At 41.8% G+C, this 22,680-nt stretch overlaps 1 protein-coding gene across 1 annotated transcript; it reads left to right on the top strand.

The window, feature by feature from the left end:
• The first annotated feature begins 20 nt into the window (after positions 1 to 20).
• On the top strand, positions 21 to 22,272 carry LOC126402895 (DDB1- and CUL4-associated factor 1-like). Its single transcript, XM_050065225.1, has 25 exons — positions 21 to 222; positions 943 to 1,063; positions 1,170 to 1,246; positions 1,336 to 1,409; positions 1,507 to 1,620; positions 3,591 to 3,728; positions 3,921 to 4,517; positions 6,364 to 6,465; positions 6,560 to 6,718; positions 7,062 to 7,241; positions 7,398 to 7,607; positions 7,825 to 7,994; positions 10,234 to 10,358; positions 10,758 to 10,993; positions 12,929 to 14,004; positions 14,103 to 14,301; positions 14,652 to 14,734; positions 15,191 to 15,275; positions 15,387 to 15,620; positions 16,923 to 17,016; positions 17,470 to 17,574; positions 18,920 to 18,993; positions 19,090 to 19,185; positions 19,294 to 19,567; positions 20,802 to 22,272. The coding sequence occupies exons 2-25, from the start codon at positions 951 to 953 to the stop codon at positions 20,855 to 20,857; spliced, it is 4,671 nt and encodes a 1,556-aa protein (XP_049921182.1). The 5' UTR covers positions 21 to 222; positions 943 to 950; the 3' UTR covers positions 20,858 to 22,272.
• Positions 22,273 to 22,680: the final 408 nt, after the last annotated feature.

The raw sequence follows: 22,680 nt of genomic DNA, 5'->3' as shown, positions 1-22,680 counted from the left end.
AAAGGTGGACCGTCGCTCGCGTGATGACGTGAGGAACGTGTTCGCCATAATGATAATAAACCGTGAACACAAAGCTACAATAAAGCAAATAAAGCCGTAGCTGTGAAACGGTGATCGATACGTGGATATTCACCTGTGAGTAATCAAATTTGGGCTGATATCGGTGGATACGAGCCTTGGTAAATTTGGGAAAACCGAAGGAGAACTGAGCGGAACAACGAGGTAAAGTTAGCATGCTAGCTACGTAGCCAGGTTTACCTGTGATGCTGCTAGCTAACGCCACAGCGCTACACTACATGTACAGGCAGGTTTCGTAGGCTCGACTGTGGTTTGAATGTGACACACTAAGCTGTACATGTCTGGACAGCTCAGACGTAATGTCAACTGTAGGACTGGAATTCAAAACTGGCCACTTTATGAGTGTCGCTAGCGAGCTAAGTATATTAGCTTCCTTGTTTAGCCACAGTTTAGCTAGCCAAACACCGCAACAGGCAGAGTCTGAGTTTGTTGCTGCTTGGTACAGTAAGTGCATGTAGGAAAACACTCCCAAGTGTGGGAGCTGAGATTGTGTTTCCCATTCAAAGCAGGAATAATGCTAAAATATATTAATGAACATGCTAACTTGAATAGCAGTAGTTATTTTGAAGTGCTGTTTGACAGTTGCAGTCCCTGGAGGGCAGCTGCACCTGCACACACAGTAGTTAGACGTTAGTAAAGCGATGGAGCAAATCTGCTTCCTCTCTCTTTATTTTCCTGATTATAGCGGGATATATCATCACACTAACATGCCACCATGCTTTCCTATGTGTGTTTTTGCTGACTTTATAACATTATACACCACAACACCCAGCAGCAGACTTTGTCACACCCCCCTTGGGGTAGCAGAAACGATTGTATAAATAATAAAAATGAACACATATAAAGTGTATCCCACCCTGACAGGCTGCGCTATGGCGTCGGCATCTGCCAGTGTGGACTCCAAGGCAGAGCTGACTGCTCTACTGGAACAGTGGGAGAGGGAGCAACAAGGCAGCACACAGGAGCTGGTGAACATCCTCACTAAGTAAGTAGTCTAGTTGAAACTCTTTATGATAAAGTAGTCCCACAAGCTGTGTTTCGGTTGGTGTGACTCAAAGATGGTAAATGTGTTGATGTGCTGTAATTTCCAGAATTTCAGAGCGTGTTGAGAAAGAGACAGAAGAGTACCACAAAGCGGATCCAGACCCCTTTGATGATCGACACCCTGGTATGAATAAGTAAAAGATCACATACTGGGAGGATGACTGGAGATTTGAGTATGGTGTATGTTTTTGACATTTCTCTCTTGGCCACTAGGGAGAGCTGATCCAGAGTGTGTGTTAGGGCACCTGCTCAAGATCCTGTTCAAGAATGATGACTTTATGAACACAGTAAGAATCGCTTTATAGGCTGTTTTCATACAGAATAAGGGGCTGTTTTTCGCATCCAAGCCAGAGGGTGATTGATTTATTTTTCTTTATTTTGTAGCTGGTGAATAGCTACGTAATGACCAGCCGAGAATTTTCCCTCAATGCAGCAGCTTGTCGCCTGCTTCAGAACATCATGCCTGGATTGGAGACGGCTGTTGTCTTTCAGGAAAAGGTGGGTTTATTACCTGAGTTAATTATAAGATAACAGCAGTTAGTTGTCTCTTTTTTTCTCTTGTTCAGACAATGTGTACACATTAATTTCAGCTCTTAGGTCACTCTGTAATGCTCTTATAGTTTTGCAGATGCATATTCAACACGCTGTTTTTGTGGTTGAAGGCACTTTAAGTAATTTATGATTACATGCCTTCTACTGACAGCATTATAGATTTGTGTTGAGCATGCTGATTTAAACAATACAGTTGATCAGAGATAATATGGTGTACACATTTTATATCATGGTTATCCGCATTATTGCAGTGTTGTAAAAATGTGCTGAAAAAGTCCAAAAAGTATTGACACACACACTGAAATACTTCCCCCAAGTTTTATAATGAATCCACAGATAAAATTAGAAGCATTATGCATCTTCTTTGAGGTCAGATTCTGTGGCAGTTTCAGAAGGGTGTAGAAAACAGTGGGCTGGGCTAATCAAGACATCCTATTTATTTTATTTATTCAGTCATTTTTTTAATTTTAATGACACTACAAAGACCAGATTCAAATGCAACACAATACTGTACAAAAACACAACACAAAGACAGCTTGTCAGAGATTACAGTCTAAAATACATCAGTAATAATTTACTTGCTTAGATCATTAGTATCACCACTCTGTCTTAAGAGGGTCTCTGCCCTCTACTTGAAGAGTTCAGAATCCTATTCCTTGTACTAGCTTATCTGTAGCATTCATACCAGTTCTTAAACTAAATTTATAAGCCTCTTGTTTATATAATCATTGGCTAATCAAGAGATCTGAGTGACTCAGGGAATCCTTGACAGGCTAATTAACTAAACAGTCTGATTCATTCTGCCCTAATCCCTTCAACACCTCTGCTACTGTAATATCTCTGTCCGCAGTGGGGGGTGCTGGTTAATTTTTTTCCATATGCAAGTTTAAGAAAGCTTCTCAAAGACTGTCTTCCTGAATTAGTAGTTCAAACAGTGGCACATGTAGATGTGTTAATCACTATCATAAGATAGTGTGACTCAGCAAAAAGCAAATGTCTACAGGAACGTAATCAGAGAATCGAAAGAACAATAATACATTGAGATAAAACTAAAGCTGTGAGGAAATACATTTTGTCTATAAATAAAAATAATAACATAGTCAATACCTAATATAAACACAAAAACCATATCAAATGTGCACTACATGCTTGCACTGTAAATAAAGAAGAGCGACCAGTAGTATCACTAGTTTTGCATGCTGCAAGCCCACTCTGTAAACAAGGGAATGTTGATGCTGGACAGTGTTTACCATGAGTTTTCAAAGCCCTGTAATCAAATGCAGTTTTAATGATACTTCAGATTTGATACGGTAATAACTGACTGTCGGGAATGGAATTTTATTGTGTTTTTTTTGTAAAGCAGGTAACTGTTTCAGCCCTTCAGTTAACCATCATCACAACAACAAAGAGAACACTGTATATACAAGGAGGAGCTCACATTTTGATTTGAGAGGAAGATCTTTGCATATTGCTCAGGCACTCTGGTTTATTTGGTACTAAAGCAGTTGGCAGAAACACACAGGTAGAAGGTAAAGGCAGGATGCTGAGGTAGAGTTACCACAGAGTCAATTGTACTGAACAAAAACTTCATCAAATGTGGATAGCCAGAGACAACATCAGTTTTTGTTTGGGGAGTCAGAGTCCAGTCTGCAAGTTAGTTACACTTTAACCACCTTTCTATGACAGTTGACTTACAGATACAGATAAACTGTCACCTGACTGTTTTTTAAAATGTACAAAGTCTTTTAAAGGTTAATTTGAAAAGAATAATGTAGACTAATACTAATAGATACTTTTAATTTAGAACAGCACCTGTGACAATATGGGAACAAGTTGGGCAAAACACACTACTCTCATTAAAAGTCTGTTCATATTCTTGTTTCTTGACAAATTTCTCCTGTGTTTCTTCTTCTCAGGAGGGCATAGTTGAAAGGCTGTTTAAGTGGGCTCAGGAGGCCGAGCAGCCCCTCAGGATCTACGCCACTGGCTTGTTGGCCGGCGCTATGGAGAACCAGGACATTGCAGCCAACTACAGGGAGGAAAACTCAGTTTTGGTCAGTAGAGGGTTCTGCCGTCTCAAATGTTGGTTTTATTTTAATGAATAATGTAAAAGTACATAGTGATGGACAAGGCATTACAGCAACTGATAGATCTGTGTTATCCCACAGAGAAATTTGCTCATCATCAGTAGGCAATGTGAAACAGCAACTTTCCATCAACTTGTTTTTCATGTCTCACTCTGACAGGTGCCTTTGATGCTGCATCGGTTGCGTGAGCTTCAGGATAAGGATGCGGAGAATAAAAGGGAAATCAAACGCCCCAGTCCCAGGAAGACTTTGAGTGAGCCCTTGCTACCTTTGGATGAGGAGACTGTTGACGGAGGCTTTGAAGAGAAGCCCTTTACACCGGGGAGGAACGGGGCTGAGAGGGAGGGGGTGGGGCCGGAGGAGGATGGCGAAATTCCCTTCTCAACCATCGAGCCTGAAAACGAGCTCTCGTTCCGACTGAACTCCCCTCATAAGACGAGCAGCCGCACCAACTCGGCTGTTAAAACCATGATGAAGCCCATGTCTGCCCCAGGTTCACTGGCACATCAAGGCATGTCTGATGGCAGCAGTTACCTGAAAAGAAGGGTGGAGAGGGAGAGCGGCAGGATCACAAAACAGAAGCTAAATTTCTCTTTGCCAGAGCCAGAAAGGACCTTCAGCGAGCTTTCCAACAGCAGCTGGTCTGAGATGAGCCCCTGGGTGATTGGCAACAACTATCATCTGTACCCTCTGACCCCGGAGATCGAGCAGAGACTCATCCTGCAATATCTCACGCCTCTGGGAGAGTATCAGGAGGTTTGTCCATTTACATCAGCCTACACAGTCAATAGCAGTAGTTTATTTATCACTGTATTCAAGTTATGCGTTTCCCTTGTCTTGTCACAGACCTGCCAGCAGATGTCAGTCTTCGTTAATTATGATTAAAGAAATTACTGTGTTTAGTTCTGATACTATGAAAGAGTGACTTTAAAGGGTCGTCTCATCTATTTTAAGTTTATAGGAAGTTGTTAAACACTAACAGGCTTTTTTTATCAGGGTTCCCACGGTCATGAAATAGTAATGAAATTAGAGAAGGTGTTTTTCAGGCCTGGACATAGTTTGGAAAAGTACATTGTTTTTGGACATTGTTTTTGCTGTTGTTTAAAATATGTTCATAAAAATCTCAAAACGTGTCCAACATTATGCACAATATGGTCTGTTTATTACTAATTCAAAATCTAGTGCTGCATTGTGTCACTATTGTCACTGTCAGTGTCACTAGATCACATGATACACATCGACCCGATGGTACATTGTCATTGCCAAGGCTGCGCCCCCTTTTGGAGTTATAGAATGCGCTGTCACAACAGGAGAGGAACAGGAAGATGCCAGAAAGCTGTTGTGTAGCTTGTTAACCAGGCTGTCAGACTGAGATTTGAGCCACGAAAGATATGTAAATATTGACTGTCAGTGTGGTGAACCACTAAATGATGCTGGTGACAGTTACTGCTGATGGATGGCTAACGTTAGCTTGGGTGGTTGGGTGCTACAGTAATGTTACAGTGATACAGTATGGCAGCGTCAGACTGACGTCTCCAACTAAATCTCAGCCTGTAGTTCAAACAGTTGGCCACTAACAGACAACACTTAGACTAACAATAGCTGGTGATTCAGTCTTATATATATATTTATATATTTTCTCTTTTAGAAAACCGTGCGTAGGATACTAAAAATGTACGTACAGACAAAAGCCAAAAATGTCATGCGCCAAAAAATATTCAACAACTTCTACAATCAGGCTTCCACCTCATCATGTGTGTCGCCAATTTCCTGTCTCCAAAATGTTTATAAGCATGGGTCAAAGTTTCTCCCATCAAGTCTGTTTTTTTTAGATCACATCTTTTGCGTGGGAAATGGTGTACACGTCTATCAGGCCTCGTTTTGTGCGTACACAATGAGACCCCTGGTATCTTGATCCTGACACTTATACATGTAAAGATGTTCGGACAAGCAATATCAGGCCATTGGGCTGGGTCATTGATCCACTTGGACAGAGCAAAACTGAAGGGACATGGTGGCAATGGACTTTAATTTTTTAAGGTATCACCTGTGTTCTGGTTTAGCAAGGTTGCAAAACAGCTATTAAATATCCATGAAACAAACGTTTGTTCAGCAAGAAAAAAATGCTTTCAAACTTGCCAGAAATATGATCCAAACACGTCAAATTGCATTAATATCTATATGATCTTTTGTTTTCTGTCCTCCCATAAGGGGCGTGCCCTTGATGTTTTCCATAGTACCCCTATGTGCAGGTTCGGTCTGGCAGCAGTTGACATAATTATGCAGCTAGTTGGTGGCGGAAATGTCTTGACGAGCGAGTAAAGTTACAAAGTGTTACCAGTTTGCTTTCCTGCAAATGCCTGGGAAGTGCATTTGTTATAATATATGGCTGTGTTGCTACAGAGGCCTACCCATTTAAACTACTGAAAACATAAAAAAATATTATGGAAAAACTTTGAAAATTCTTGGTAAAAATGTGTGGGGACTTTTTTTTAATATTTAACATTGTTTCCAGTAACTTGTCATCTATAAGTTCCACAGTAAAGCGAATGTACCTGATTTATGTGTTCTCAGTGCCCGTTCTTTCTCCTCCTTCCTGCAGCTACTGGCGGTGTTCATGCAGATGGGGGCTCGTGAGCTCCTCATGCATTACATGGATCTAAAGCAGACCAATGACGTGCAGCTCACCTTTGAGGCTCTCAAGGTAAACACCATCTCCTCCAGTTGATCCTCCATGCTGCCAAAATGCAAGGTCAAGCTCCTCTGACTTATTTCTCTACTTTTCTCTCTCCTCGCAGTACCTCGCCTCGCTGCTGCTGCACAAGAAGTTTGCTGCAGAGTTTGTGGCTCATGGAGGAGTTCAGAAGTTGCTGGAAATCCCCAGGCCGTCCATGGCTGCTACTGGAGTGTCTCTGTGCCTCTACTACCTTGCCTATAACCAGGACGCCATGGAAAGGGTACAGAACAGACACACGTCATGCAAATACACAATGAAATCTGGAGTGTTGCCATAATTGTGCCAAATTTTGCTTGCAGCTTGATGTTTGGGTAATGTATGTGCCAAAGGAAAGGTGTTGGAGCTTGGCAATGTGTCATATTGCATTGTGACATAAAATATTGTCTGGAATTTAGATAACGATATGTGATACATCTCGAAAGTACCTAATGGCTGTGTTACAGTTTAGTGATACAGTTATTAACTTGCCTGTCTGTTCTGTTTAAAGGGCAACTGTGGTATTTTTTTGGCAGCTCTAGTAGCAGTGCACATTTGTATTCATAAATGTGTCCTTTCCTCTCAAGGTGTGCATGTTGCCCCACTCCATCCTGTCAGATGTGGTTGGTTACACGCTGTGGCTGCTGGAATGCTCACATGCGTCCGGCTGCTGCCACGCCACCATGTTCTTCTCCATCTCCTTCTCCTTCCGTGCCGTCCTGGAGCTCTTCGACAGGCAGGACGGGCTCCGACGCCTCGTCAATCTGGTAGGACAAACCGACAGTCGTGTTTGCCTCGCTGTAACCATGTAAAACGTAACCATCCGTATCATTCACAGAAAATACGATACGTTTCGAGAACTGAGTCAAATCTGTATCATAACATAACAGATGCTTACGGTGATATGAACTGACTGTTTCCAGATTAGCACATTGGAGATCCTGAACCCTGAGGACCAAGGAGCGCTGCTGAGTGATGATGAGATTTTCTCCAGCAGGCAGACGGCCAAGCACACCTGCATGGCCCTGCGCAGGTACTTTGAGGCCCATCTGGCGATAAAGGTGGAGCAGGTGAAGCAATCCCTACAGCGCACGGAGGGAGGTGCCCCCATTCACTCCCAGCCGTACTACAAGGTACACAGAGGACAAAGGATAAGTGATATTGACGTTACTGGACAATTTATTTATTATGTAAACATTTTTAAATGTTTTACTCAGAAAGTACGTTTAGTCCTTAGAAATAAATAAATGTGTGGTTTAGTCACTCTATTTATTGTTTTAGTTGTTGTAAACAAATAGCAGAAGTCTGTGTTCTTGTCGTGATCATTTGCGTTCTCGTCTTCTTCCCCAGGCGGTCAGCTACAGTCGTGAGCAGGTGGTGGAAATGATGGAGTTTCTGATAGAGTATGGTCCACTAAGACTGTACTGGGAACCAGCGGAGGTCTTTCACAAGCTGTCATGTGTCCAGCTCCTCCTGCAGCTCATTTCCATTGCCTGTGACTGGAGGACCTACTATGGCAGGTATGGATCAAACAGTAGTTCTCATTTCCTCTTCAGGGATGCAAACAACTCACTTTTAGGCGATGAGGCTTTTTTTTAACGTCAAGTTGGATGACTTGTGTGGATCATCCAGATTCAAAAAGTTTTTTGAAGGGGGATATGTGTGATGGACGAATCTCCTTAACGTTTCCTACAGCTTATTTCTGTCACGCCCCTATGAGTAAATAGAATATCCTCTTTATTTAAGAATATAGCAAGTTACACCGGCCACGCCTCCCTCTCATGCCAAAGCAGGTGTCAGTGTTCATAACTTTGATGAGAGGATGGAGCGTAATTATCCTTCAGGTCACAAAAAGGAGCAAAAAAACCCAGAGAGTGAGAGTGAGTTGCGGGAACAGTAATCAGGTCAACTTGTGTTTTCTCCTCTCCAAGTCTGAAGTTAGCAAATAATAGTAATGTTGCAGTGCATGTTTTGGCATGTCTTGCTTGCCTGTCGGACACTTCCAGGGCTGTTCTGTGAATTTGTGCCTGACAGAGTGAAATACATCTATTTATTACATCCGATTAAAGCCAGTGGACAACAATGTTTCTAAAGTGCAACTTGGAAAAGAAAACTGCATTGCGGATGAATTGGTATACTTTAAAACCATATACTGTGGAATGAAACTTTGACGGCTGTCACACCTAGGGCTGGGTTAAAATAATCGATTCTTCCCACGCAAACTGTTTGTTAGCCATGTATCACTTACCAACGTTAATGTTACCTGCAAGTGAATCTCCTCAGCAGCAGAGGGAGGAGCAGGACAGCAGGACTGACAGATACTGACTGATGTCTGTGTTCTTTATTCTTTCTAAACTTCACTCAGTATTGTGATGTCAGGAATATAATTTATTTTATTGACATTTTAGATTTGTTTAGTGAGATATTGAGTTTATATTGGGACTTTGCTGTTTTAATGTTACTGTTGCTGCTTTAGAAACAACGTTAAGTTATAAAATATTCAGTTTTAATCATGTTCTGAGTATTAGTTCTCTGAGAATCTCTTTCACATTCTAGCAAAAATTGGTATTGTTACTGAAATATCCCCAATTGAATCGATATCGAATCGTAAATCTAGTCTAATCGAATGATTCGATTTAGGAATTCAGTGGTGATACCCAGCATTAAAAAAGCAACAGGATGAAGACTCTCACCTGCGTATGCACATCTTCTTTCTTCCTCAACTGCCTGTCAGACTTTTTACACACACCTCATTGAAAAAATGGTTTCAGGTTTCAGTTATATAAAGCTTTTGTTAAGCCAATGAAATCCTTCTGTTTTCATTCCTTTATGTGTCACTGTAACTGATAGTAGTAATGATAATAGTAATTGTGTGATACCGTGAGACCATGATATTGTGTAAGATGGTTATTGTCCCATGAAAATCTTCTATTGTTGCAAGCTAGGCATGAACGTGCATTTATATGCATGTGCATGAAATGAAACTTGTGCTTTCCAGCAGCAGCAACCTCTGTGGGGACCAGTGTAGGCAATATATGGGCGTGAAGGCAATTCTCATAGGAGCACATCATTTTAAATCAAGATGATTATCTAGTTTCTCAGTCAAAGTTAAGTTAGAACTCTGGACGAACACAGGATGGAAAACAATGGATTGACATTGACTACTAATAAAATATTAATTTTAAACTGTAGAAGAGCTGGGCATACTCTACGAAACGGATGCGAAATCTCTCAGTAAATCATAACCATCAAGTATTCAGCCATTAATAGTGTTAATTTTTGAAAATGTATAAAAAGGAAATCTTGGGGAAAATATTTTGTTTAGTAAATATTGTTTATTAATACCTCTTTCTGTTCTGTATAGGTCTACTTATTCTCTGACTAACAGATGGAGTAGATTGTTAAAGTAGGGAGGTTCGTAGTGAGCATTGGGCTGTCAGGTGTGACTGTGTGGCAGTGGCAAATGGTTTACATGGCACATGGGTCAGGTAGGAGTCAGGTTCAGCAGAATTTTGCAGAGGGCCCCAGGCATGTCGTCACATGGTCATATTAATGCGGTGTCGCCTTTTTCTTGATTCTGGTAGCTCTTTGTTTTCTGACCATTACATGTGTTTGCCTCCCTGCTTCCTGCTTTATCATCTTTTTTACATTTTTTCCAGAGAGCTTTGTCACTTACAGTTATTTGACGACGTGATGTGTTATGTGGTGATATAATGATTTGATAATGTAATATAATGATGAATCTTTCTCTCGCTGTAGGAGCGATACAGTGCGTTATGCCCTGGACATCCTGAGCATCCTCACAGTTGTTCCAAAGACCCAGCTGTTGTTGTCTGAGGCTGTTGCTGTGCTCGATGAGGGAGGATCCACTGTTTCCACTGTTGGTAGGTGTTATCAGAGTGCGATGCCGCTTAAGTGTTTTGTATTGAATATGAATCAGCAATGTTAAAATAAATGTATACAGCAAATAATCACCAATACATTCAAGCAGGATGGCATAAAGTATGTTGTTGTAGCAGCTGTAACTGTAAATTTGTCCACACTGCCCTGGTCTAGTGTCCCATCATAATGGAGCATGGACATTTGCTTTTTAGAAATGTAGTGCAATAAAATTAAAAGGATTATCACTCCACACAGAATGTAATAACATGCAGCAGCTTTGTATTTTCATTTTGGTTTATTTCATAATACCTGTGCCCAGCTCCTCTGAGAGATGGCGTGACTCCAAGTATTATTTTTGTGCAAGGTTTCTCATTTAATTATTTGTTTTTCTTCCCCCTCAGGAATGAGTATAGTCCTGGCAGTGGCAGAGGGAGAGGTGTTTGTAAATGATGCCGAGATTCAGAAGTCAGCTCTGCAGGTCGTCATCAACTGCGTATGTGCTCCAGACAAACGCATGTCCAGCATTGGCAAGTTCATCGCAGGCACCCCCCGTCGCCGCCTGCCTCAGCAGACCAAAGCCAGCGAGAGTGTGCTCACCAAGATGTGGAATGTGGTGCAGTCCAACAATGGCATCAAGGTAGAGTTAAGTTACACCAGTCGTCAAAGACTGTGGTTTTTAAGGCTGTATTTTACATTTTTTAACACACTGACAATGGCCCAATCACATATTTTTACCCCTACACCTTGCCCTTTGCAACAGCGTTTCGAGGGGTAGTTGATAAAATCTCCCCTTATGAAAAAGTACAACCCTTCGCGACCCTGATTTGTCATTGTTAGTCATTGATGCTGATGTTTACGTGAACAGACGCGACGAGTGTTGCTGAGTATTGCTGAGTATTGCGAATATGCTGTCTTCTGCTGAGGGGATTTCTCTTGCGTTGACAGAAGGCAGCCTTTTGTAGTTGTCAGAATGCTCATGGTTTGCTCAAAAATTAAGTTTCAAGTTATCGATTTAACAAGTCATCAAATAAAAAATCACCTTTTCATTACAAGGCGGAAACCCGTGCTCCTACCCTGCCAGCCTGCACTGATATTAGAGGAGCGGTAACAAGTGCAGCAACTTCGCTGCTGGACTTGAGTTGAAATTCAGGGGTCATGTACCATCAAAGGGGGGGGTGTGACTTAAAAACATGTCAAAATGTGGGACTGTCATGAACAAATCAGCAAAAACAATTTACGTTAACTGGATAGGTAGTTAGCTACTGAGACATCAGGATACTACAAGCGTTTCATTTTTTGTTATGCTTGTTATAAAGAGAAGGACCATAATATATTGAGAGGATATTAAACTACCATTACACAATGGTTATCATAATTTTAAAATCTTTATAAGAAAATCCAATTGTGGGTTTCTTTTGTTGCTTGTGCAGCCATCTTGTCGATGATTTTTCATAATAGTTTGAAGTGTGCCTCTGAAAAACTCTGCTAGGAGGGCAATGTAGCCCTAACACTTCACATTACCCCTCTATCCCAACAAGAATCGGGACACCCTACTCCTAGACATGAACGTGCAAAACGGAGGGGTCAGGGCTAAGTAGTAGGGGCAAGGACTGTATTGTGATTGTACCAAAGGGTGACCTTAAAGTCTTTATAGTCATTCTGTAAGACTGGGTTTAAAGTTGTTGCAGCAGTCAGAGTTTTGAGACATATTTGTTCATCAAGACAGGTGCTGCTAAGAGCTGCAGTGGTAAATGGACTGGATTTATATGGTGCCCTTATCTTGTGAACAGTGCACACTTTATTAAGTCACACGCACACACACACACACACACACACACACACACACACACACACATACATCCGTACACTCATTGCAGTGGAGCTGCCATGCAAGGCATAGATTTAAAGTTCATTATATCAATTAAGGACACTTTGATGGGACTATGCAGAAAGAAAACTGACCATTTTTTATAACATGCTAATTCACAGGCAGCAAGAAAAAAAATGTTGATTTGGCATTAATAGACATCAACTTAACCTGCATAACACACAGATGTCTTCATCTTAGATTAGGATTTACATGTCAGGCTGTAAAATTGGGATTTGGAAAGCAACTATTGTGCCAAGAGGCTCCAACTACACTTGGATTAGCTGATGTAAAGATAAAACATGAGACAAACATCAGATCAGAACATCTGTTTAAACGTTTGCTCTGTGAATGATTTTTGCTCAGGCACATGTTTAATCATCAAAGCTAAATCTCTAAACAAGTTGATTTGACTGATTAAAACCACTTGGTCAGAAATGTGATAATTGTTGAGTTTTGTGCTGCCTGAGCAAACAATTGCAGAGCAGTTTCTCCTTTACTCTTTAAAAAAGAGTTCTGCGTTTCCTGGGATAAATAAGATAGCAAAGTACTGAAGAGCCTTTCAGTAGAATTTAGAGGATTTTTCTGAGACACGACCGGGTCAGTTTACTCAGCTGGGAACTTTCCTAAAAAAATACGCTTTTAAATAAGCCTTCTGTTCTGTCAGCCTTTGTTTTTAACTTACATCCTGCGTCTGTTCTGTAGGTGCTGCTGTCCCTGCTGACGGTGAAGATGCCCATTACAGATGCAGATCAGATCCGAGCTCTGGCCTGCAAGGCTCTGGTGGGTCTGTCTCGCTCCAGCTCCGTCAGACAGATCATCAGCAAGCTGCCTTTGTTCAGCAGCGGACACATCCAGCAGCTCATGAAGGAGCCTGTGCTCCAGGACAAACGCAGCGAACATGTCAAGTTCTGTAAGTTTGCTGCTGAACTGATAGAAAGGATCTCTGGGAAACCGCTGCTCATCGGTACGGACGTTTCTTTGGCATGGCTGCAGAGGGCCAGTGTGGTCGCTCAGTCCAGGATCTCCTTTCCTGAGAAAGAGCTGCTGTTGCTTATCAGGAACCACCTTGTGGCCAAAGGCCTTCATGACACCGCCACCACACTCACCAAGGAGGCAGATCTCCCAATGGCATGTCTGTCTCATTCTGCACATTCAACTTCTGCTTTCGCTCCTGTCGCCCCTCCCCCACCTGCCTCCCCTGTTGCTACTCTACCCCGCACCCCACGGCTCGCCAATGGTGTTGGGTCAAGACTCGGAAGCCACCCCTCTCATCCATCCACCCCCGGATCCACTAATCCACAAACACGTCCTTCTACATCACAACCTGCTGTCTGTCCTTCTACTGCTTTCCCCTCAACATCTGTCCCACCCTGTAGCAACGGCTCTCCACTGATTGGACGAATCATTTTCTCTCGTGAACGGCAAACCGGGTGTGGCACGGTGAGCTGCAAGAAACCTCGGGTGCTTAGGCAGAAATCTGACCACGGCGCCTTCAGCCAGAGTCCAGCCATGAAGAAACAGTTTGACAGGCACCTGCCCTCCCCCCCTGCGTTAGACAGCATCATCACAGAGTACCTGAGGGAGCAGCATGCACGCTGTAAAAACCCTGTGGCAACATGCCCACCTTTCTCTCTCTTCACCCCCCACCAATGCCCCGAGCCCAAACAGAGACGCCAAGCACCCATCAACTTTACATCCCGACACACACGGCGGGTTATATATCCTAAATATGGAGGAGTGGATGGAGGCTGCTTTGACAGACATCTCATCTTCAGCAGGTTTGTTAGATTTTTGTTTCTTTCAATGAACACAACGTTGGATTACTTCACCATCCTCCACAACCTTTTCTCTACATTCTCTACTTTGTGTTTTCCAGGTTCCGTCCCATCTCCGTGTTCAGGGAGGCAGACGAAGACGAGAGTGGATTCATGTGTTGTGCCTTCTCAGCTCGCGAGCGGTTCCTGATGCTCGGGACGTGCACAGGGCAGCTCAAACTCTACAATGTGTTTACAGGCCAGGAGGAAGCCAGCTACAGCTGTCACAGTTCAGCCATCACTCACCTGGAGCCCTCACGGGTCCGTAGACAAAGCTACTAGAATACCAACAGTTTTATGTTATGTGTTGCTGCTGTTGCTGAATGCAACTTCACTCTCCTCTTACGTGTGAGATATTTAAAGCTGAAAATGTGTTTTGCACATTGTTGCTTTACTTGAAGGTCCGAGTTGAAGCCGTGTAACATCTTACATAAAGCAGTTAAAGGTACACTATGCAGGATTTTCCAAAAAAAATAGGGATAATAGGGATTTTTAACCATGTAATTGAACGTTTTGTGTGGAAAAACCAAATGAGACACACATTATTATTTCAAGCAGAGTTTATATGTCTCTCAGAGGAGATTTTCAACCATAACATTTTGTGTTTTTAGGATGGCTCTCTGCTCTTGACGTCAGCCTCTTGGAGTTACCCTCTGTCTGCACTGTGGGGCATGAAATCAGTCTTCATCATGAAGTAAGTGATGTTTGCCTAAGAGACCAATCTCATATTTTTTACCAGCTACAAAGAAAATCTTAGATAAACAAACATTTGCAGTGCAGAATTGTGACACGAATATGACATGACTACTGTGTGTGATCCTGCTGCCTCCATGTACAGTATGTGGTCTTCCCTGCCCAATATTACAGCAGCTTTATGTTGTCAAAAGAGCGAGCTGCCGAAAGGAGATGACATGCTGTTTAATTATGTACGCTAACAGCCTGAGGGCTGCAGTCTTCAGTTCATGGAACACAAGCACTTTGCATCATTCATCCGTACAGTTTAACCAAGGCAACACTGGGACTCTGCCGATGGATTTGGATTTCTTCTGCGTCTTTAAGCAATTATAAGTTTTAAACTACTCAGCTTTTAAACCCAGGCTGGCTCTGTGTCTTTGATTAAATGTTGAAATGTTGCTCTGGTTGTCTTCAGGCATTCTTTTCTGGGCGATCATTATGTGGAGTTCAGTAAGCTTTCACAAGATCGTGTCATTGGGACCAAGGAACATGTAGCACGGGTATGTCTGTCAGCATTTTAACAGGATGATATGAGTTTATGTAATGATCAATACAGAAAAAACACCACACATCAATGGTGAATGCTTACATTTAGCTTGTGTCTTCTCCAGATTTACGACATCCAGACAGGCCAGGTAACTCTGACTCTAAACAACCCAGACCTGGCTAACAACTACAAGAGGAACTGTGCCACCTTCAACCCAACAGATGACCTGGTGCTGAATGACGGCGTGCTATGGGATGTGCGCACAGCTCAGGCCATCCACAAGTTCGACAAGTTCAACATGAACATCAGCGGAGTGTTCCATCCCAACGGCCTGGAGGTCATCGTAAACACGGAGATTGTATCCTTGAGACGTCAATACTTGGGTTGATAAGAGTACAGTAGGAGACTAACTGATTTTGGAGTGAATGTTTATTGTTGATAGCAAGATGCCTATTGACTGGTAAAAGGAACGTGATAGTTAACTCATCCTCAATCTCATCATAAAAGAGGGAACATTGCAATTTGAGCTAAATGCTAACATCAGCATGCTAACATCCTTATAATAACCGTGTTTCCAGCCACCTGTTTTTAAGCACAATTTTAATTTGGGCATAAAATACCTGAGTGGGGGAGACTTCTAGCTCACGTGGGAGAGTGTGTGCCCCATGTGAGCTGAGTCCTTTGCAGCGGCCCAGGTTAGACTCTGACCTGTTGCCCTTTGCTGCATGTCGTCCGCCCTTTCTCACCCAACTTTCACGCTTAGGGGAGGTAGAAGAGTTGGTGTATCAATAACAGACAGGTGTGTAAGCACACAGGGTTATTGCTGGACCTCTTCCATGAGCACAGAGCTGACTTTATGTTGCTAGAATATAAATTAAGGGATAACTGAAGTTATAAAAAAATATCCAAAAGCAAACATTAAGGTCTGTAACAAATTTTTATGGCCATTCATACAGTTTTCAAAATGAAAATACACAAACGTGAACCACATGGTGAAGCTGAGGGAACAGTCAGGGGATCACCAAAGTCAGTTGGGTTCATCCACTGAATATCTGAACAAAATTTAATGGCAATCCATCCAGTAGCTGTTGAGATATTTCACTCTGGACCAAAGTGGTGGACTGACAGCCATTACTGCTGTTTAGATATTGATAGCATGAGTAAAATGTAATTTATGGATCTTTTCCAAAGTGTGAGGCAGAACAATGAGTATAAAGACACAACAGGTGGTTAAAATATGTCTATTAAAAACAAAAATGTAAATGTACATCACCATATGGTGGAAAGAAATGTTGCAGTATTAAAGAGACCCGCATATCGTCTTCTTAATTAATTGCTTTAATTAAAATAAAGTGATTTCATTACTGTGGTTCAAGAGTGCTTGTTTAACATTGGACTTAAGTAATGAGTATACAGTGGAACATTTCATAAATCTGACCGAGACAAAAAAAAAGATTGCATCAGTGTTTAAATTTGTAGCCGCTCCAATGATAGGATGACTGTTGGGCTTTTATTTCACTGCTAAACATTAAATATTTATTGCACTGAAAATTGATTTCATTGCCCTGGGGATAGTTTTAATCGCTGTGTAATTAAATTTGTAGCAGATTTAGTTGGAGCAAATGAAGAATGGTGTCATGGTCCTTAGTTGGAGTTTCAGTGGGATCTCCGGACGTTCCACCTCCTCCACACAGTTCCCGCTCTGGACCAGTGCAGAATAGTCTTCAACAACAACGGCACCGTCATCTATGGAGGTAAATACAGAAGCCCACTGCATGATGGGTAATGTAGAGGCTCTGGCATTAAGCCTTCAACTCGCTCCACATGTAGTACAAGTGTGTGAAAGGTGTGTCTGAGTGAAAGGCTGGTAATTATGAAGCAAAGTGAGCATGTGTGTATTTGTAGAGAGGTGTGAACAGAGCCTGTAGAGGTCTGTGTGTGTGTGTGTGTGTGTGTGTGTGTGTGTGTGTGTGTTTGATACCACCGTCACTCAGAGCCATATGGGCAGAAGGCTCAGCGTTGGACTGGCAACAGAGAGAACCAGCTGGTTCACGCCACCTCACAGGAAGAGCTATGGGCGTGCCGTAATGGCTCAGCCCGTACAACGAACACTTGGACATCTCAGGAGGCCAAACCACAGCTAAACAGTTCACTGTGCACAGATTTATTTACTCTCTCGCTCATGCCGTGGCCTTTTGGTTTTGCAGCAATGTTGCAGGCTGACGATGAAGATGACATGATGGAAATGCAGATGAAAAGTCCCTTTGGGTCATCGTTCAGGACCTTTAATGCCACAGACTACAAACCAATCGGTAAGGTGTCCTGACCTCACCTCACTTAAATTGATTTTTTTCCCCCAAGTCATTCATATTGATCAAGTGATTTTTACTTAAAGACTCTTATGGACTGTAGTAGGGCTGCACAATTATCAATTGTTAATCACAATCTCGATTTTGGCCTCCCACAATTAAATTAACATGATCAACTGCATGCTTTGTTAACAGAAAACTTTGCTGCATATCAAATCAAGCATTTCCTTGACTAGCAGCCAGCCTCCACTTTTGAAGAGCTGCCATGCCACAACACACGCACCCTGCAGCTACAGCCTGCGAATAACTCTCCTGAATGTTACGACTTCAGAGGGGCAAAAAGAAAATCATTCATTCATCAGTTATAATCATCCATTGTTTGGAAGTAGTTTGGATTTAGTAGAGAACAAATCATGCGAAGAGTGCATGAGACTTGCAAAGAGACTTGCAAAGCACCACAACTAACTTGTTAAGCCACCTGAAAAAACACAGTCTGGAGTACGATGAATGCACAAAGGCCAAGATGTCTTCAGTGTTGGCTTACTGAATCCGCGTCAATACAGACATCCATAATAGTGATGCTGTACAGCATGTCAGTATATCCATCCAGCTCGCTTTTCGGCCAAAGATATGTGTCAAACACTGTTTTCATTTGGTTGCATTCAGTGATGGCATATGTATTTTTAGTTAGCCTATATTTTGAGTACATATTATTTATATTTTGCTTTGAGGAGATGCACTGTGAAGAAGGACTGGTCTTATTCTGGTGCAAAGATTTGTACATTAGCAGGAATTCAGCTCAACATGAAAGTGGAAGTAGTGTTGTGTTTATTTAAATGTAAAAGTGCTATAAAAAAAATATGTATTCATTTATTTATTTTTCGTAAGCGCTTAATCTGTTAGGGGTCGCAGGGGGGCTGGAGCCTATCCCAGCTGACATTGAGCGAGAGGCAGGCGACACCCTGGACAGGTCACCAGACTATCACAGGGCTGACACATAGAGACAAACAACCATTCACGCTCACATTCACACCTACGGGCAATTTAGAGTCACCAATTAACCTGCATGTCTTGGGACTGTGGGAGGAAGAAGAAGTACCAGGAAAAAAACCCCACACTGACACAGGGAGAACGTGCAAGAACTGAAAAATTCATATTTTGTCCCTAGAATCAATACATAATTGTGATCTTAACATTGATTAAAATGATCATAATTGTCATTTTGGCCATAATCGTGCAGCCCTATACTGTATGTTCAGTTACTATAATACACTATAAAATCTTAGGTTATTTATTGTAATATTTTCAGTAATTGACCTCTGACACATGCTCTTTGCTTTCCTTTCAGCCACTATTGATGTCAAGAGGAATATATTTGACCTTTGCACTGATACCAAAGACTGCTACCTTGCTGTGATTGAGGTAAATGTAACGAGTGTTTGCTAAAGGTTGTGATAATTTATTATCTTTAAATGTATGAAAGAATTTAATCTCCTTTACCTCCCGCCTGTCCCGTAGAACCAAGACTCTGTGAACACTGACACAGTGTGCAGGCTGTATGAAGTTGGCCGGCAGAGACTTGCAGAGGAAGAGGAGGAGGATGAGGAGGATCAGGTTCTAACTTTATTCCTCTAATACTGCAGTGTTTGATTCCTTCAGGCAGAGATACAAAGTGAGTTGTAATTTACCTTCTTTTTTTTTTTTTTGTCACCTGTGCACCAGGAGGATGACGATCAGGAGGAAGACGACGACGATGACGAAGATTCAGATGACGATGTTGATACGGATCCCCTCATTGCGGAGCTAGAGAATGAGAACGGCGGAGAGGATGAGGACGACGAAGAGGAGGATGATGGGAACGATGAATTCTCTCCCTCTGATGAGGAGGTGGCACGCCTCCTCGAAGATGATGTCGACGTCGGGGACGACGATGATGAGGATGACAATGATGAGGATGACTCTGACAATGACGATGTTGATCTGGATGGTGACAATGGTGAGTCAGGTCTTGCAGTGCTGTTCAGTTGAAGCCTTTTAAATGTCCTAAATATGTGTTTTTACTGAAGTGTGTATTTAATTTAATTTCCAATTGTCTGGCTCGTGTTCTTTGTACGCGAATAACCCAGTTAGCTTGATTTCACTGTAGACACAAGTCAGGATTTTTCAGCTCTTCTATAAGCTGGCTTAAGATTTATCTGCAGATGTTGTCAGAGCAACAAGTCCTTAAGCCCAAATCTGCAGAAGTGCAGACTTAAATCCCAGACAGTCTTTTTCAGACACAAAATGACTCCTTCCCTTAAAGGGATGATGATTTTAAATGAAAACCTGTAGGTTCTTAAGAAACCCTTACATATTGTTGGTGTTACTATCACTATTTAATTTTCACAATGAGGATATACGCACCAAAATAATGGAGTGAGACAGGAGATGTGACAAGTTTATCATCCATCATTGTATAAAAATACAGCCCAGTGATGATACAGACATTTCATACAACACACAAAGGACTTGCCGTTGCACATTCAACCCTGATCGGACCTGTTGTCACTCTGTTTGTCACTGTAAACTTCAGTCTGTGGTGTACGTAGTTCATACATTTTACTGATAAACCTCAGAAGAATTATAGAGCAACATTGAGCTTCATGACATACACACGCATCACAGGCTGTACGTAGGGCACCATGTGCTAGCAGGGGCAGCAATGATAATTATTAGTATCTTTCATGAATTCCATGATGTGAAATTTACGTCTTGCTACCTCTCTCAGCCAGTTATGTGAATATTGATCTCGGTTTCAACTCTCTGTTCATGTTGCATTTATTTCAAAATAAGAGTGCACGGTTACTGAAGATTAACAAATCAATTCTCTATCTGTATTCACTAAAGCCTGCTGAGAACCAAGAATTGAATTGATGAGAATTAACAGGATCCTTAAGACTGATAAGAGCATGTTAGCCCGGATAAGTTCTGATCTTCAGTCTCAGCTAAGTCATGCAACAAGCCTCATGTTCTGTCCAGTTCTGTGTTTTCATGCTTGTCTGGTCACTGTGAGGAAATGTTGTCTTTCCCAGTGGAGTTTAAAAAACTGCTGTCTTGGTTTATTCCAGAGAATGACAGAAGAAGCATGAATTTGTGGGGAAAAAAACAGATCTAGTGCTCTTTCACATTTTGTTTTCAGTCTCTGTATCCCCACGTTTCTAAAAATCTGTATTTGTCTATCGCACAAACAGACAGCTCCGACAACTCTGACCTTGAGGATGACATCATCTTATCCCTGAATGAGTGAGGAGCCAGCGTTGTCTGGGACAACATGTCAAGACTTCTGCCTCATGGACATTTGAGCTGCAGAACAGGAGGCAAGAAAAGGAGGATAATATCAGCAGATGAGGTGGGAGATAACTTGGAGCACTGCCAGTTTGAAACAGTAGGTGTCTACACTCTGAGTGACGAGACCAAGCAAGAACAATCTCATAGAGAGGAGGGGTGGGGGCTGCACAAATTGACTTACTTGTGGGCAAAAAATGATTGTATATTATATAGTTTTATAAAAAAAAAAAAAAAAAGTGAGGTTGATGAGCAAAATCGCCAGTGTGTAGATGCAGTGAAGACCAGTTTTATATTTTGTCACATTTACAGCTTTTTAAGTGAGCCTCTTCATTTGATATTGATTCACTCACTTTGTAAGCCTCTGTTTGGTCACAGATTAGTGTTTGTAGGGGGAAAGGCTTACATCGCAGCGCTGTGGGTCTGCATTTGTGTGGCAAAAAATACAACTCTCTCTCTCAAACTTGTATTTCGCCAGGCCACCTGGAACTATCACCAAAAAGTAATAAAGCATTGAATTAGGCAGCTAATGTAATGCACAAACATGTTGCCGATGGTTCATCAAGCGTCAAACCCGCCTTCCGCTTTTTACTTTCACCATCAACCGATGACCAAAACGCCACACACAGCAGTGCCATTTGTGAACATACAGTAGCCTTCTGATTTCATTATGTAAGTAGAGATATTAAATCAACTTGGTGCTCTTGTATTGCTGAGGAAATCCTAACTAGTGGACACTGTAACAAAACAATTGACACACCTGCTCACTGTCAGCACATGACAAACATATAGAGGCTTCTACAGCTCTCTGCCATTCTGTTATTTACGAGGCTTTATTGAGCCACACAAGAATTTGGCTTTAGTGGATGTTTCTTAAAAAGATTACAGGGATTCGTGCTGTTGATAACAGCATGAGTCCAATAATACAGTGAAAATTAAATGTAATCTTATGTTGGAAAACTGAGGACTTATCACAGTCACTTTAGTTCGGGAGTGATAGTAAACCTCATCCCTTGGAATAAAATCGATCTGGCTAAATCTTAGAAACATTGGAAATAACAGATGGTGGTTCAATTCAGCAAAGATATTTCATAATATTTCATTTCAGACTTGAGTTTCCTCTGGGTGGAGTGACAGGAGGCTATAAAGTCTCAACATTGTGAAAACAAATGCCTTTCACTTGCACACTTTTTGAAAGCAGTGCAAATGTTGATTTTTCTCATGTTCTTTGCCTTGTATCTGTTCATTTTACCTGTTTTCTTTTCCATAAGAAGACTTTGATGTTAAGTTTCTTGAGACGGTTTATGTACAGCTTGTATGTATCTAAAGTATTTTTACTATAAATAAAGCTGCAAAATTAGCTTTGTGTGCTCCTTTAATGAAGTGTGAATGATGCTCGCGGGCAGTAGACATTTAAAAGCTGTTAGAGCGGAGGTGTGTTAAACATTTGTGGCTCTTTTAAAAGGGAGAAAGCAACAGTGCATGCCGAAACCGGTGCCAATATCAAGGTCTGATTAACACACAAACTTGATCGTTGTATCGAGTCACCTGCAAGCGAGGAACTCCAGAAGGAAGGGGAAACCACTTAAATTAAGGATTCCAGTATATTATTTCCACTGCCTAGAAGAGCTCAATAAATGAGCTGCTCTCTCTCAAAGCCAGAAACCAAATTGTTATGTCATGAAGTCTGGAGCTGCTCCAAAGACCAGTGGTTCCCAACTGGTGGGTCGTAGGTTCATTCACTGCCAGTGACTTTCAAATGTGTCAAGTTTGTAAAAAACACTT

Source organism: Epinephelus moara, chromosome 16 (genome assembly GCF_006386435.1).
Source record: "Epinephelus moara isolate mb chromosome 16, YSFRI_EMoa_1.0, whole genome shotgun sequence".
Taxonomy (NCBI): domain Eukaryota; kingdom Metazoa; phylum Chordata; class Actinopteri; order Perciformes; family Serranidae; genus Epinephelus; species Epinephelus moara.
This window is presented reverse-complemented; position numbering and strand designations above follow the sequence as displayed.

What these genes read in the sequence shown, in the direction of transcription:
- LOC126402895 (XM_050065225.1), top strand. Translation starts at nt 951, where the DNA reads ATGGCGTCGGCATCTGCCAGTGTGGACTCCAAGGCAGAGCTGACTGCT. An exon ending in AGACATCTCATCTTCAGCAG is followed by an intron (nt 14,005 to 14,102) that starts GTTTGTTAGATT and finishes TGTGTTTTCCAG; the next exon opens with GTTCCGTCCCATCTCCGTGT. An exon ending in TCATCGTAAACACGGAGATT is followed by an intron (nt 15,621 to 16,922) that starts GTATCCTTGAGA and finishes TTGGAGTTTCAG; the next exon opens with TGGGATCTCCGGACGTTCCA.